The sequence below is a fragment of the Hyla sarda genome, chromosome 2 (assembly GCF_029499605.1).
Source record: "Hyla sarda isolate aHylSar1 chromosome 2, aHylSar1.hap1, whole genome shotgun sequence".
NCBI lineage: Eukaryota > Metazoa > Chordata > Amphibia > Anura > Hylidae > Hyla > Hyla sarda.
Window position 1 is genome coordinate 38,014,062 of NC_079190.1, and position 17,806 is coordinate 38,031,867.

General features: G+C 42.8%; 1 protein-coding gene across 4 annotated transcripts in view; it reads left to right on the plus strand.

Annotated features, from left to right (window-relative positions):
- CEP126 (centrosomal protein 126) overlaps window positions 1–17,806 on the plus strand; it is a 95,521-nt gene that overhangs the window by 37,393 nt on the left and 40,322 nt on the right. For all 4 annotated transcript variants that reach the window (XR_008889500.1, XR_008889501.1, XM_056561544.1 and 1 more), the window contains exons 3-4: window positions 11,300–11,445; window positions 14,894–15,011. Coding sequence is in view for 2 of the 4 variants with exons in the window: in XM_056561544.1 (XP_056417519.1) it covers window positions 11,300–11,445; window positions 14,894–15,011 (264 nt within the window). In the remaining 2 variants the exon portion in view is untranslated. The remainder of the gene's footprint in view (window positions 1–11,299; window positions 11,446–14,893; window positions 15,012–17,806) is intronic.

The following is a 17,806-nucleotide window of genomic DNA, read 5'->3' on the forward strand; positions in this document are numbered from 1 at the left end:
TGAATATTCATGAGCGGCGCTGACATCAGTGTCAGTTAGCCCGCAGAAGCACCGCCTTTGCCAGTTACAGCCGGATATACACAGAGATTAAAACTACAAGTGCGGGCGAACGGCGGTGCGGATCAGACCAAGGTAGTGCTCGTTTTAATCAGCGTCTCCCGCACTATCCACCAATACCGGTGGATAGTGCGGGAGAAAATATGTGACAGCTTTCCTTTAAGGTCGGCATTTGCTCTTTGCACTTTGGCTGGGCTATTTTTTTATTTCTTTTTTTAGTCATTTTGTTGTAGATTTGCTGGTGTGCTTGGGATCAATGTCCTCTTGCATGGCCCAGCTTCAGCGGAGCCATGCAAGGGATCGGGAATAGCTAGTAGATGGGTGGGGGTCCAAGTTCTTGGCAAAGCAATGTTCAGAAGCCCCATCATGATGTCACGCCCACCCCCTCAATGCAAGGCTATGGGAGGGGGCGTGACGCCCCCTCCCATAGACTTGCATTGAGGGGGCGGAACGTGACATGATGAGGGGTCGGGGCTATGATGTCACGAGCTCCCGGTGCCGGCTCCAGTGTTCGGAACAGTTTGTTCCAAACGCTGAGCAGCTGACTACCCCTTTAAGGAAAGCCCCATAGAAAATGAATGGAGGGCTGGCTACACATGCACACTGCTGCTTTATTTATTGGGAGGACATTTAACTTTGATTCTGCTAGTTATCCTGTTTTCATGAGAATAGCCCTTTAAATCCTGGAAACTTTACCCTTTCCCCATAAAGAAACCTGTAAATGCTTTATATATATATACCTATACTAGTCTGTGGACTAGTGTATCAGTTTGCATGCAATGATTTTGCTGCCATCAATCTGCCGTCGGCGCGGCCGGGGCACGTGCAGGTGAGGGGTCACTGTAGGAAGATAAAGTATCTTGTACGGCCTTTTGTTACACTAATGCTTTTAGAAAGTATAAAGCATTCATTACCCCCGGCGATGCTGAAACCTACACTGTAACACAACAATCACCATGTACAATGCATTCTCATCACTCGTGCTATTAATGTTGCGCCATTCTGATGACACTCGAGAAGATAATGCGGAATTATTGACACAGCGCTGTCTTCTCCTACATTGAGAGGGCTAGAAGGTTGGGAGGACTTTCCAGGGATTATTGGGAAACGAGAAATGCAAGTTGCCCCATTTTATAGGAGCTTATAGGGATAAAGAAAAGGATCACACTTATCGGCAAACTTTGAAATACTTAGAATGTCAATGGGGTGGGATTTACACATGCAACTTTTTCACCCCCCTTTTTTAATTTTTTTCTCAAGCTTGCACTTTTTCCTTTATGCCCCTTTCAGTTGTGCAAAATGTATTTATCAAATTGTCACAAGATGTATAATAAATTTGCACATTATTTTTTAAATCCACCTGAAGTTTGCGCAAAAATTTTGTGACTTTTTAGAAAGGCACATAATAACTTTGTCTGAAAACTCACTACACATAAACAAAGCCTCTTTTATATTTTTAATATACCTTCAATAGGAAAATGCATCAAAACTGCACACGGTGTGAACTGACCCCATCATACTTATGAGGCTCGTCAGTTCACCTTGGTGAACTCCAGCCCCTGCAGCTTAATTAGATAAACTGCAGTGATGACACTCCACCCCATCTCTTTCCAAAGCCATGATTCATAGGAAGGGTAGGCAGCACTAGAAAATTATTTTAGTGAAGAAAATAGAATCAGTATGGCTGAAAACTCAGGCCTGCCACATCAGCTAAAACAGGTAAGCACAAAGCACATACAAGAACCACAACATTATTCTCAAATAATAGTCTATGCTGCACTATATATTTGTTGCAAACCAACTCCCAGCATGCCCGGACAGCCTTTGGCTCACATTCATTTCCCAGATCAGAGCAGACTCCCAGATGAATCCGTCTGAGATTCCAATTTTTAACTTAGATTTTCGATGTGATTTATAATCTAGCCCTTCATTAGTTAATGAGTTTGGTTTCCATTGACCATTGATTCATTTTGTTTTCAATGAATTACACATTTTGATAAAGTTGTGTGATTTAACCTTTTAGTGACCAGTTTTTTTTTTTCTTAATTTTTTTTTTAAGAGATGACACTAAGTGGCCTTACCTAAAAAAGTGTGAGCTTACCTGTCCTGGGGGCTCATACTGACAGCCGGACCTTGCACTATTTGCCTGGACCAGAATAATCTCCAATCTTAGCAATTGAACCACTTATGTGGTGCGGTCAAATCATGACCATGGCATGTAAGGGATCTGTGGGGCACTGTGACCCCATCATCACCAGCCTAGCAACATGATTGTGGGTCTACCATGGGTTTTCATGGCACAACTGTATGCTGACAGGCACAATTCACTACACTACAATAGTACTGCAGTGTATTATATGAGCAATCAGAGGATTGCTTGTAAAAGTCCCTTTAAGGGACTAAAAAAAAACAAAAAACCCTTTGGTATCCCTGTAATCATACTGACACAGAGAATAAGATTATGATTGTATTTTAACTACACCGTGAATGGTGTAAATTTAAGACACAAAATTGCATTTTCTTCATTACCTCCCATTACCTCATTAATAAATAAAATAAATGAACCCTCACAGTGGTGCCATTAAAAAATACAACTTGTCTCACAAAAAACAAGCCCTAATATGGCTATGTCGACAAAAAGTTATAGCTCTTGTGGCTCATTCACACTGCAGAATCTTCCGCCTTGTGTGGGCATTAGGGTCTCTCAGAATGCATTTCAGAGCTAATCCCGCCAAAAGAATGAACACGTGTTCATTCTTTTGGGGGAGTCTGGGGTCCCGAATTTCTGCGGCAGCTCGTCCACCATGAGTATTCCGTAGTGTGTGTTAGGAATCACGGCAGGTGAACAACAGGAGGTGGATTCTCTGGGCCAGTTTGGATCGAGACTTGAGCCGTGCTAGGGAGCGGGGTCTAAGATGCCACTGGTTTTCGCCAGAGCCCGCCGCAAAGTGGGATGGTCTTGCTGCGGCAGGTGGCACCCAGGTCTCTACCCCCTGCATGGCTCGTCCACACAGGTAGCTGGGGGGTGACGTGGCACAGACAGAGACAGGCAGGACGTGGGCGGGCAGAAGGACGAGGCAGGCACACAGGTACAGTACAGGCCGGAACTAGGAACAGGTACACAGACTCGGGAATAGGACTTGACTCGGGAACAGGACTTGACTCGGGAACAGGACTTGACTCAGGCATAGGAATCACAGACAAAGACAGACAACCCAGATCTGGCCCAGGGGGAGCAGGGAGGAGCAGATACTTATGGAGCAGGGACAACTAATTGGGTACTGGCCCTTTAAGAAAGTGCTGCAGGGACACATGGAACAGAGACACAGGACCGTAAGTGACAACGAGCTGAGACTTGCATGCGGGTGCGCCCCGTGAAGTGAATCTCAGCCCCGCTGGCAGCGGGGACAGAAAGCGCTCACGGCCGGCGAGTCCGACCGGAGCGCAACTGTAACAGTGTGAATGGTGTAGCAGAATCGTATTGAGAACCTTTGGATAGGGGGTAAGAGGTCTGATCGCGGGGGTCCCACCGCTGGGGACCCCCACGATCTCTACAGTAGCCACTGTCATCTTCTGCACTAAGTGAACTTGGCTCCATGCCTGATAACGGACTATACAGTGGCCGGAGGCACGTGACGTCACAAGGGGCGGCAGATGACAGGGGGTGCTGCAGGAGAGATTGCGGGACCCCTGCGATCAGACATCTTATCCCCTATCCTTTGGATAGGGGATGAGATGTCTAGGAGCGGAGTACCCCTTTAAGTGTTCCCTTAATATTTTTGAGCAGGGTATGTTACAATGTTACTCTTATGATTGTACATGTGGTGCATATAATATTACAGATTACCGGCAGACACATGGAAATGGAAGAAGTGTACAAAAGAAAAGTTACATAAAAGTTACGTATCATATTAAACATAGAATCGCCTACAAAACTGCTCTGTAAAGTGCCGACTGGCTTGTCTTTATTTGTAAGTGAAGTAGACTGCTAGGATACAGCTGATTCATACAATAACATTGCATGCGGTGTGCGTTCACGTAATCCTGCATGGTTTCCATCACTGCGGTGTCACGTAACTCCGGTTCGTTCACACTTATCATTCACTTCAATAGCCTGGGGCTTTTGGGTTTCCTGATCTTTACAGGCGGTCGGCTCCACCTCACACATAAGTCGTATCGGTAAACACTGTTATAGACATCTAATTGCAGGAGAAATATTATTTCATTACTTTTACTGAGTCACATCACAACTGTTTGTTGTCCGCACCGCTCCCTATTTGTTATGTACATGGGAGTGCAGCTTGTTCTCTCTCGTGTCGGCTACTTGGTATAGACGTTGTCGTTACTCATTGTCCTCTCAAAATTCTAATTGAATAGCTAACAATATGAAGCAAGGATATTATATAATGTATTGAGGACTTGGAGGAGTGTTTCAATACCAAACAATAGTTACAGTTGTGAGAACATGAAGATAAGTTGTGTGTTCTTTATTATGATTGTAGAGCTGTTTTTAGATACATATGTGCTAAAAAATGGTCTCCAACTTGGGGTTCTCCAACTATCATGCCCTGGAAATTCCGAGCTTGGACAAGTCAAAGAAGTTCTTAAGTAAGCCGAGGTTCAGATATGTCCAGAATGCAGCGTTGTTTTTGTTTTTTAACATCCGCGACTGCTCCGGTGGGCAGCTGTACTGGATGTTCCATAGGTGTCTTATCTTACCATATTCGGAGAAAGAGGAGAAAAGCTTGGATCCTTTAGGCGCCATTGCTGAAGTACATAAGGAACTATTACCCCAGATGAGCGATGCAATATTCAAAATGTATTGGTGTATCAGGAAGGTTCTGGTAAGTGCCGAAACGCGTTGTCCTGATATGTGCAAAATAGGAGTAGTAGTAGATCAGCTCACCGAATCTTCATGCACCACAGGCCCTAGTAGTAAGGTCGGAGGCACGGATGCAGGGGACCACTCTCCCCTGGTAATTACAAACAAGTGGAAAAAGATGGATCCAGCTCCCGGAAAAACTAAATCCAGCAAAACTTAACGTTTAATAGTGCACATTAAAAATGGTATGCCACCATAGCCACAAGTGACATGTCACTCAATAAAAACAGGGAGTGAAACTCCGACACGTTTCGAGCCTAAGCTCTTAATCATGGCCTGATATACCAATAAACATCTGGGCTGGATAGTTCTTTATGTACCCCAGCAGAGACCCCTACAGGACATAAGCTTTTACCCTCTTCTGGCTATGTTATCTAATTCTTTTGGGTCGTTGGATCCCTAGAGCAGCAGACTGTATATCAATTTGCTCTTCACAGTGTTATGGCTTTTTCTAGCACAACCGCTTATGGTTAGTAGGCACCATATGGTGTGGTGATGGGATCACTTATACCACTAACTACTAGATGAGGGAACCCCCCCCCCCCTTTTCTTTTTCTTTACGACCAGTGCAAACAGTACATTTTACCCTATGTGGCATCAGATACAACGGATATAGCTAATGACATCCGACTTTACCATTGGGCACGGCTCTGGATCACCAGCCATATGTGTGCAGGATCTTAGATATCCTCATTTGTACCTATACGCTATGTCATTATCAAAGTTTCAGTGGGTTTTAGGGAAGGGACAATAGCAATTACTTAAAGGGGTACTCCGCTGCTCAGCGTTTGGAACAAACTGTTCCAAACACTGGAGCCGACGCCGGGAGCTCATGACTTCATAGTCTTGGCCCTCAGGACGTCAGACCCCGCCCCCTCAGTGCAAGTCTATGGGAGGGGGTGTCACACCCCCTCCCATAGACTTGCATTGAGGGGGCGGGGAGTGACACCTTAAGGGGAGGGGTTATGACGTCACAAGCTCCCGCTGCCGACTCCAGCGTTCGGAACTTTGTTCCAAACGCTGAGCAGCGGAGTACCCCTTTAAAGAATCTTTTTTTAACATTTACCCAAATCAGCTGAGAGAGAGTTCACGCTGCTGTGTATTTGCCATCAAAAGAGTGTAAATATAGCCCCCACAGAAAAAAGTCACAGGGTGTTAGACCTGGTGATCGTCATGGAGCCCGGCACAACATTGGTGAATTGTTGTTTCCATCAAACCCGATCCAACATTCCGGTAGAGTTTCATATTGGTGAACATCCAAACAGAAATATGAATGCGATCATCCTGCTGTTTCTCCGACGTCTTTGGGCAACCTGGACTTTTTCCATGACATAAATACCCGCTGATTTCTAATTACTTCATCAAATGCAAAATGGGGTTTCTATACGAAGCACTCTTACTAAATTTATTCTGAAAGTTTTGCTGAACTGTCACAACAGACCCCGTTCTTAAATATTCTAATTCAGATATAGTCTGCCTATTCTGAGAGTCGCCCTAGGGATCTCCGGTGGAAATTTAAGCCAGAGATTCCATGGCGTGACCCCGCCTTTACTCAAGTGGTCACAGATTGTTGGGGGTTAGAGATACCAGACCCACAGTGGATGGTTCCTCTGGCAACCTAGCTATGTACAGATCTGATCCAGAACATAGAACGTTAAAGTTGTACTCCGTCCCCAGACATCTTATCCCCTATCCAAAGAATAGAGGATAAGATGTCTGATCGTTGGGGTCCCAATGTTCATTTAGAGCACCTGATGCAGCACCGGAGGCTGGTGACGTCACAGCCACGCCCCGCTCATGACGTCACGGCCACGCCTCCTCACTGCAAGTCTATGGGAGGGGGCGTGACGTCACAAGCAGGGCATGATTGTGACATCACGATTCTCCGCCCGCATCGCCAGTCAGCCGGCACGGAGCGAAGTTCACTCCGTGCATTGGATGTCTGGGGTACCACAGCCAAGATTGTGGGGGGTCCCAGTGGCGGGGTACCACAGCCAAGATTGTTGGGGTCCCCAGTGGGGGGGGAGTACCACAGCCAAGATTGTGGGGGTCCCCAGAGCCAAGATTGTGGGGGTCCCCTTTGGACAGGGGATAAGATGTCTAGGGGCGGAGTACCCCTTTAATACCGATTTCACCTGTAGCTGAGTCATTTTGAAAAAAACTAAGTTAGATTGGAGAATAAAATTATGAGGCCATAAAAAAGCCTATTAGAGGTAATGTTGGTGATGACACCATCCCTAAAGACAGTGCCGACAGAAGGGGTTGGACCTGTAGATCTAGGAATCTGTCTGAGGAGATGACTAGTGACAAGTGAATGTTCCTAACAATGAGTCAGGGCTCCTCTTCTAGTGTAATGAGGCTTATTACGTAGAATTATCCAGGTGAATGTTAATAGCGCCGCTAAGTAGTCACTTCTGGAATGTGCTGATAGATCATGTACAGTAAGTGCCTACATGCTATACACCCTGCACTACCACAGTAACACTATGTACAGATGTAGCCATAATTATCTTGAGGGTATAAACCTTACAACAATGTGTTGTGATATCCTAATGCACTAGAGATCAAGATAAGGCCGGTAATGGAGAAGTAATGTTAGAATTAGGAAAAGAATGTGTGCAGCTCACAAATCTACAATCCGAGGATATAGTTGGTTATATGCCGAAACCCCAAACGGCCAGAAATAAATAATATGAAGAGAAAATATATATAACCAATCCTTCTAGGATTTTACCCCGAAGGTACACAATGAATGCAAATATAATATAAAGAAATTTCAATTGATATAAATTTTATTAAACATGTATAAAACAATTGATAAAATTGTATAAAATTCATCTAATCCTGGCACAGATATATAAAGGTGAACAATCCACTGGGCCCTAGTGGTATTGATCACCAAAATGAAAAGACTTGATTCTAACAATCATATATGGTGGAAAAAATTTGTAAAAAAATATATGTGTAAAAAAATTAGTAAAAAATATATACCGGTCTGGAAAAAGGGGATTTAGTCCTTTTCTGGTGCAGCTGATGAAATATCCTAGTGATGAATAAATGGACCAGTAGTGTATACACTTGTACAATTGATTTTATCAGTCTATTGACTAGTACAGGCTTACTGGTTTGTGTTAGATGCTGCTGTCACAGTGTGTCTCACCCGCTCCTGGCGCTTGTTGTTGTCTCCGTCCACCATACGCCGGCTGCGCTGGCACAGGGCTGTCACTCGTGCAAAGTTCGAATTATGCAGGGGTACATTTGGCACAACGTCCCCAGTGGCCTCCGTGCTGCTCCTGTGGTGGTATTGCAGGGCGGGCGCAGCGCTGGCGTCCCTCGTGGTGGATGATGATGGAGAATGGTTTTTTCTCAGGGCGGGTGGAGGATGGATATTTCCCAGCAGATTCAGGTTAGTAAGAAATTGTGGTATAAGTCCAGGTCGGACTACAGCTACAGTGGTGGATATTTCCAATGTGTAGCAAGTTTCTGTGCCAGGTTCACACCAACAATGTGTGACAAGGTGCGGTAATTTAACCTAGACGCGTTTCAGGGTTCTTTTGCTGAATAGCATGACCCTTTCTTCAGTAGGAAAAATACAGAATATATGCAAAGTTATGCAAAGGAAAGTGAATGACTAGTCTGGGATCTGACCACTTGGACCCCCACACTGATCAGGACAATGGAGATCAGTTGTATCGTGAGGGATGTAATGGCGGCATGCATGCTTGACCTCTGGTCCATTTTCTGTCTATGGGGCTTTCAAATGTAGCAGAATTAAAGAGGTTTCCTATTAAAACCCCATAGTTAACCGTATTTCTTCCCCATGTTGTATAAGAACAAACGTCCACATACTCACTTCACCTGCTCCCATGGCACTTCAGATGTAATGGCAGTGTGCATGCTTGACCCCCACTGCATTTACTGTCTATGGGGCTTCCAAATAGAGATGTAGCGGAATTAATGAGATTTTCCTTGAAAACCCCATAGTAAACCGCATGTTGTAAAACAACAAACGCCTGCATACTCACTTCACCTGCTCCCATGGCACTGCAGCTGTCGTCTCTTCTCCTGTGTTGTTCTTCGTTCTTCCTGTGATATTTCCTGGGCCAATCAGAAAGCAGAACAGGACTTCAATGGAACAAGGAAAAACAGCACAGAAGCACAGACAGCTAGGGGAGTGGGTGAGCAGAGTATGCAGGCGTTTGTTTTAGGGTATGTTCAGACTACGGATTTGGAACGGAATTGTTACGGTCTGCGCTCCAGCCACCTGTGCATTTCCCTGTCATTGAGAAAGCGTTACTTTGTTTTGCCTCCTGCTACGTTCCTGACCTTGCTCCTGTGCCGCCTGCCTTCTGACCTCCTGCTTCGTTCCTGACCACGCACCAGTGCCGCCTGCCCAGACCTTCTGCTATCCAGACTACGAGTTGCGGTTCTCCTTCTGTAGCTCGAATCTCCTCAGCCGCCTGTGTGGTCGAGTCGTGCCAGGGGTAGCGACCTGGGTGCCGCCTGCCGCACCAAGTCCATCCCGCTTTGCGACGGGCTCTGGCGAAAACCAGCGGCACCTTAGACTCTGCTCCCTGGTACGGCCCGCGTCATCTGCCACACAGGTTCAGCGGATCTACTACCCAGAGTGTTCCTGTCTACTGACCAGTGAGTGTTACAGGAATCTCTGCTAACAGAATTCCGCAAGTGGAGATTCCATCTGGTGATCACTGCCGAAATACCTCAGCGGTAGGACCGCGCGGCACTGTGCCGTCACCATTGACGGTTATGCAGTGCTCGCGGACTTCCGAGCAAAGAAAGAACATGTCCTTTCTTTGCGCATATCAATTTCAGTGGTGGAATTGTCTGCCGCTGAAATTCCGCACTAAATACGTAGTGTGAACATACGTGGTTAAAGGGGAACTTTGGAGGGGGAAAAAAATTTCAAATCAACGAGTGCCAGAAAGTTATACAGATTTGTAATTTACTTCTATTAAAAAAAATCTTAATCCCTCCAGTACTTATCAGCTGCTGTATGCTCCAGAGGAAGTTGTGTAGTTCTTTCCAGTCTGACCACAATGCTCTCTGCTGACACCTCTGGCCATGTCAGGAACTGTCTAGAGCAGGAGAGGTTTGCTATGGGGATTTGCTCCTACTCTGCACAGTTCCAGACACGGACAGAGGTGTCAGCAGAGAGCACTGTGGTCAGACTGGAAAGGACTACACAACTTCCTCTGGAGCATTCAGCAGCTGATAAGTACTGGAAGGATTAAGAAGATTATTATTTAATAAGTAAGTAATTTACAAATCTGTATAACTTTCTGGTGCCAGTTGATTTGAAAACATTTGTACCCCTTTAACTATGAGGTTTTCATGGAAAAGCTTTTTAATTTTGCTGCATTTTGAAGCCCCATAGACAATAAATGGAATGGTGGTCAAGCATGCAAACTCCCATTACATCACTTCTGATCAGTTGGGGTCCTAGTGGTCAACCCCATTGATAATCAGACCCCTATCCTTTAGAGCGCCAATTCCCAAGCAGGGTATCTCCAGCTGTTGCAAAACTTCAACTCCCAGCATGCCCGGACAGCCTTCGGCTGTCCGGGCATGCTGGGAGTTGTAGTTTTGCAACAGCTGGAGACACCTTGCTTGGAAAACACTACAGCCCGGATCAGAGTTATCTCCCATCTCATCTGTTGCGGCTGGGTGTCAGCTGTATATTATGGTTTTTATGAACCTACACGTGGGTTGGCAGTCCGCCAGGTCTAGGTAGCTCACATGTCTGCGGCATTTACTGTTCAGGACTGTGTGTACTGTACTGCCGATGAGTCCAGGTGATTGTCATCCTCTACACCGAGCAGCCACATTCCCCGAGACATTTCATCTGCAGGGACCATCCGCGTCGGACGTTTCCAGAGGTGAGGTTTACAAGAATATTTTAGTCCTTTTTTTATTCTTTTACCATTCGTGACGGTCGCCGTACAGCACAACAACCCTCCCGGCGAGTCATTGTTATGTGAGATCTGCGGTGAAATGGAATGTCAACCCTGAGACATTAGTGTCAATTTACACCACATTTATATATATATATATATATATATATATATATATATATATATATATATATATATGGCTCTTTTTTTTATTTTTACAAGGTATTTACGACAATGTGAGCCGTAAACAGGGGTGTGAACCGCATATTTTATAGTCCTGTACGAGCAGAGACGGCTTCCTTTTGAATGAATCTGCTCCTGTGCGATGTTACTTTTTACTATCAGGTCGGCTGATTTATCACTTGGGATTTACATTTGTTTTACAGTTTTTAATCTTATTAGGATACGGTAATTTTTTTACATTTTTTTTTATTTTTATTTTTTAAAGAGCCCTTGAGGAAAGGCAAAGAGAAGAAGAGCAAAAGGAGCAGAAATTCCGGGAAGATGTTCTCCAGCAGAGAAAGCTAAAACTTCAGGAAGCGACAGAAAAGTTCCAGCGGGCTCACCTCCCCCCATCGCAGCGCCAGAGACCTGGTGAGTGACCACCGTATGGACCCGGCACCTATAGTTGGTGTCATCGCAAGGGAAACCTACAAGGGCTTTTACAGGAATTTACTACCGGTCATTAATGTTTATGGCAAATGACTTAGTTTATTATGTAAAACATGAGAAACGGTAACGTTCACTCACAACAAATTTTCGGGTGGAATTTCTAAGCAGAATTCCACAAAAAAATTCCTGTGCAGCGGAATCCCATTGCTGGCAATGGGACTCCGCTGCACATTGCACACCCCAAAAATTTTAGTGCCAGAAATTCTGCCGTCAAAAGAATGAACTTGCTCGTCGCGACACCGACATTGATGTCTAAGGGGACAGGACGGCAATGTCTGTGGGGTCCTAGCGCCGACTGATTCAGATTTCGACTGGCTGGGACAGTGTGAACCTAGCCTTATAATGATTTCAGTTTGTTTGTACCACTTTGCTCTATATTTGCCATCAATACGATGTCATTTTTTTTGGTGACGTTTTACAGTTTTTGTTGGGCCTAGTTTGGGAGCATATCATTTTATTTTTCTTTTACAGTTTTTAATTCGGGGAGGCAAGTTGACTAAAAAAATAGAAGTTTTTTTTTTTGTTTTTTTTTAAATACAGTGATCCCTCAACTTACAATGGCCTCAACATACAATAGTTTCAACATACAATGGTCTTTTCTGGACCATTGTAACTTGAAACCAGACTCAACATACAATGCTATGGAATCTGCAAAACATGTCAATGGCTGGAAGAATCGACCAATCAGAATGGACATTCACTGGTAAAACCCCTGTATTACTAAAGTACATGCACTGACTAGTGTCTGGTAGCGCCCCCTACAGTACAGGGAGGTATTACATGTTCTGTACTCTTTACCTGTATTACTGAAGTGCATGCACTGACTGGTGTCTGGTAGCGCCCCCTACAGTACAGGGAGGTATTACATGTTCTGTACTCTTTACCTGTATTACTGAAGTGCATGCACTGACTGGTGTCTGGTAGCGTCTGCTCCTTTGGACATCAGGTGAGGGCAGCTCCATTTTACTTTTTTTTAGGACATTGCGTGTTCTGTACAGGACCCTGATGAAGCTTCTTTCCTCTACAGAGACCAGTGTTTCCCAAAGAGGGTGCCTCCAGCTGTTGCAAAACTACAACTCCCAGCATGCCCGGACAGCCGAAGGCTGTCCGGGCATGCTGGGAGTTGTAGTTTTGAAACAGCTGGAGGCACCCTCTTTGGGAAACACTGAAATAGACAGTGATTTACAGCTCCCAGCAGATCTTTCTTACTTTTATATGTAAGAATCTGTCTATATTAGATCTAGATCTATATTAGTTATCTACTTATTTATCTTTAATCCTCACTTTTTCCTATTTTTGGATGACATTTTAGTGACTTCAGAACCAATTACCAGGTTTCCATAGAGTTTTGGTCTCAACATACAATGGTTTCAACATACAATGGTCGTCCTGGAACCAATTAATATTGTAACTTGAGGGACCACTGTAATAGATTTCTAATGTTGGGGAAAATTTTGTGTTGTTGTACAACATATATATCAGACGATATTGTTAATATATGATATGAGAATAGATATAATAAAAGATAAAACACACTCAAGCACTTAGAAATAATAATAAAATAGAAATAATTTAAACTATCAATTCTTTTTTTGAATCAGATCATTTTTATTATAACTATTATGAAAATGTTGTTTTGTTGTACAGCGTATATATATATATATATATATATATATATATATGTGACAATATTGTTACGTATGATATGACAATAGGAATGATAAAAGATAAAGCATAAAATGATGATAGCGATGATGATCAACAGCCCAAATTAACATTTCCCCTATCTACAGGATAGGGGAGATAAGTAGCTGATCACTGGGGGTCCGACCGCTGGGACCACCCGCGATCTCCGGACTGGGACCCCATCTCGCTCAGTGAGCGCGTATTGTCTACCAGTAGACTGCATGCGCTCCATCATTTCTATGACTCGGGTCTCTTCGGAGCTCCCATAGAAATGAATGGAGCGTGTGCCGTCAAACGCAGGCGCTCCGCACTCAGAGTCGGGTCCCGTTCCGGAGATCGCAGGGAGTTCCCAGCTATAATTGGCTAGTTATCCCCTATAATTCTGGCTGCAGTACCCCTTCAAATAATAAAAAATAAAAAAAAAAATAGCAATTCTGACACTGGGCATATTTTTTAATTGTTTCTACCATGCAGGATAAGTTATGTAATATATTTTAATAGTTTTAATAGTTACGCAGGCAACAATCCCAATTATCTTTATTTATATTTTGTACTGCAGTGTATTGCTCTTTGACAGCTCTCCTAGTACACCCTGCCTTCGGGGCAGTAGAGAATGTATTCGGAGTACTAAGCTGCCATCTAAGTAGCACAACCTGCGATTGTGTTGAGCATAGACGTGATTGGGTGACAGAGGGAGACACCGCTCACCCCCATTTAACAGCTTTAAAATATACCTGGGCTTTCACAAAAAATTTTAACATGTCCTAGGGACATATCAAAATTTTTAAATGGTCGGGGTCTAAGTGTTGAGACCCTGACTGATCCCTAGGACTAGTGGGAAGAAGCACACAGCTGAGCCATGTCCATGAGTAGGACTGCACCACAGCCCAATAATAGCGGATTCATAGACCAACCAGACGGACTTGCTTCCAATAGACTTGACGGAATAGTTTGACAGTCCTGCATCCATTCAGTGCTTTTTGAGATTTATTCCAGCAACAAAAATGGCCACTGAAGACGCAATCTCCGGTGCACGGAGCGAACTTCGCTGGATGACTAGCGATGTGGGGAGGAGGCTCGTGATGTCACGCCATGCCCTCTCAATGCAATTCTATGGTCACGCCCTCTCCTATAGACTTGCATTGAGGGGGGCGTGGCAGTGACGTCACAAGCCTCCGCCCCACATTGCCAGTCATCCAGCGAAGTTTGCTCCGTGCACCGGAGATTGCGTCTTCAGTGGTCGGACCACCGTGATCAGACATCTTAAGAGGTTTAGGGGTGGAGTACCCCTTTAAGATTATGTACTATGAATGGTTTGAACTTTCCTTCATTTACATTTAGGTAGTTGGAGATTGTTGTCTTCTACACCAGATGTCTGGCAGAAGTTAAAAATGTCCCAGACGTCCACTTCTCCACTGATAAAGTCACCCAGACTGGAGTTCCAAAATTCCCTAAATTATTTTGCAGACAGCATATTTTTAGCCTTGATGAAAATTGAAACACAAGGAATATTTATAGAACTGTGTAAGCGAGATAGGACAGGTGAGGGTGTTACCTCTTCTGTCACAGGTCACATGCGGACTGGGTCAGGGACACCAAGGCTACTGACTTTAAACATTGAACATTTAATCATTTTCAGCATTCACTCTTTTGTTTACGGCTTTTTTGTGGTTTTATTTTACAGCGTATACTGTTCATAAAAGGCCAACTCCAAAACTTGAAGATGCCCTGGAGCAAATCCAGGGATCCAGCCCCTCCAAGTATTACTACTTGTCCAGTCACAGGAGCCCCAATGGCACAAGGTACTCTATAAAGCTCCCATTTGTGCTTCTATATTGATTGTATTGTTTGCTGCTCTGGGGTCTGCGATTATTTAGTGTTCTTATAACTCTTATACTATTGGTGATTAGATATGTTACAGTTTAGACAAAAAAAAATACACTTCCTTGCAGTATTCTACACTATCTATCATCTATCTATCTGTCTATCTATCTATCTATCTCATATCTATCCATCTATCTATCTCATATCTATTAATCTATCTATCTCATATCTATCTATCTCATATCTATCTATCTATCTCATATCTATCTATCTCATAACTATCTTCTATCTATCTATCTCATATCTATCTATCTATCTCATATCTATCGCATATCTGTCTATCTATCTCATATCTATCTATCTCATATCTATCTATCGCATATCTATCTATCTCATATCTATCTATCTATCTATCTATCTCATTTCTATCTATCTATCTCATATCTATCTATCTATCTCATATCTATCTATCTCATATCTATCTATCTATCTCATATCTATCGCATATCTGTCTATCTATCTCATATCTATCGCATATCTGTCTATCTATCTCATATCTATCTTATATCTATCTATCGCATATCTATCTATCTATCTCATATCTATCTATCTCATTTCTATCTATCTATCTCATATCTATCTATCTATCTATCTATCGCATATCTATCTATCTCATATCTATCTATCTCATATCTATCTATCTATCTCATATCTATCTATCTATCTATCTCATATCTATCGCATATCTGTCTATCTATCTCATATCTATCTCATATCTATCTATCGCATATCTATCTATCTATCTCATATCTATCTCATTTCTATCTATCTATCTATCTATCTCATATCTATCTATCTCATATCTATATGTCTCATATCTATCTATCTCATATCTATCTATCTCATATCTATCTATCTATCGCATATCTATCTATCTATCTCATATCTATCTCATATCTATCTATCTATCTATCTCATATCTATCTATCTATCTATCTCATATCTCTCTATCTCATATCTATCGCATATCTATCTATCTATCTATCTATCTCATATCTATCTCATTTCTATCTATCTATCTCATATCTATCTCATATCTATCTCATATCTATCTATCTCATATCTATTTATCTATCTAGAAAAAAAATATCTCTGTAGCACACAAAATTGGTAAAAAAAAAAAAGGGTTTCTTTTTATCCAATTAAAGGGCAAACAAATGTTTCAGCAACGTTTCCACTGGCTCACCCAGTCACTGCTTGATAATGACTGGGTAAGCCAGTTGAAACATCGCTGCTATTGAAACAATTGTTTGCCTTTTAATGGAATTAAAAAAAAAAACTTTTTTCACCAATTTTGTGTGCTGCAGAGAGATTTTTTTTTAGATGAAGTTTGGCGCTCTTGTCCAAAGCTTCAGAAATGGCTTGCACCATGCACTTTGGATTTCAACTTTGAATATGGTTGTGCTGCTTTTCTACATTTTCTAACTATCTATCTATCTCATATCTATCTATCTCATATCTATCTATCTATCTATCTATCTATCTCATATCTATCTATCTATCTATCTAGGAAGGATGCCGCAGCACACAAAAATAGTTCAAGTGCAAAAAAACAGTGGTTTATTTCATGGTAATACAAGCAAGCGACGTTTCAGCTGCCAGTGCAGCCTTTTTCAGACTTGCTTTGACCAAAGCTTTTTAAGCCGCTTGCACCAGCATTATGGCACAATAGGACGTGCTGCTCCAATCTGTTTTTTGTAGTATCTATCTATCTATCTCATATCTATCTATCTATCTCATATCTATCTATCTCATATCTATCTTCTATCTATCTCATATCTATCTTCTATCTATCTCATATCTATCTCATATCTCTCTATCTATCTCATATCTATCTATCTATCTCATATCTCTCTATCTATCTATCTCATATCTATCTATCTCATATCTATCTATCTATCTATCTATCTCATATCTATCTCATATCTATCTATCTCATATCTATCTATCTATCTCATATCTATCTATCTCATATCTATCTATCTATCTATCTATCTCATATCTATCTAATATCTATCTATCTCATATCTATCTATCTATCTATCTATCTTAGATCTATCTTGTATACACTGCTGAAAAAAATAAAGGGAACACTAAGATAACACATCCTAGATCTGAATAAATGAACTAATCATATGAAATACTTTCATCTTTATATAGTTCAATGTGCTGACAACAAAATCAACCAAAAATGATCAATGGAAATAAAATTTACCAACCCATGGAGGTCTGGATATGGAGTCACACTCAAAATCAAAGTGGAAAATCACACTACAGGCTGATCCAACTTTATGTAATGTCCTTAAAACAAGTCACAATGAGGCTCAGTAGTGTGTGTGGCCTCCACGTGCCCATATGACCTCCCTACAATGCCTGGGCATGCTCCTGATGAGGTGGTGGATGGTCTCCTGAGGGATGTCCTCCCAGACCTGGACTAAAGCATCTGCCAACTCCTGGACAGTCTGTGGTGCAACATGGTGTTGGTGGATGGAGCGAGACATGATGTCCCTGATGTGCTCAATCGGATTCAGGTCTGGGGAACGGGCGGGCCAGTCCATAGTATTAATGCCTTCCTCTTGCAGTAACTGCTGACACACTCCAGCCACATGAGGTCCACCATTGTCTTGTATTAGGAGGAACCCAGGGCCAACCGCACCAGCATATGGTCTCACAAGGGTCTGAGGATCTCATCTCGGTACCTAATGGCAGTCAG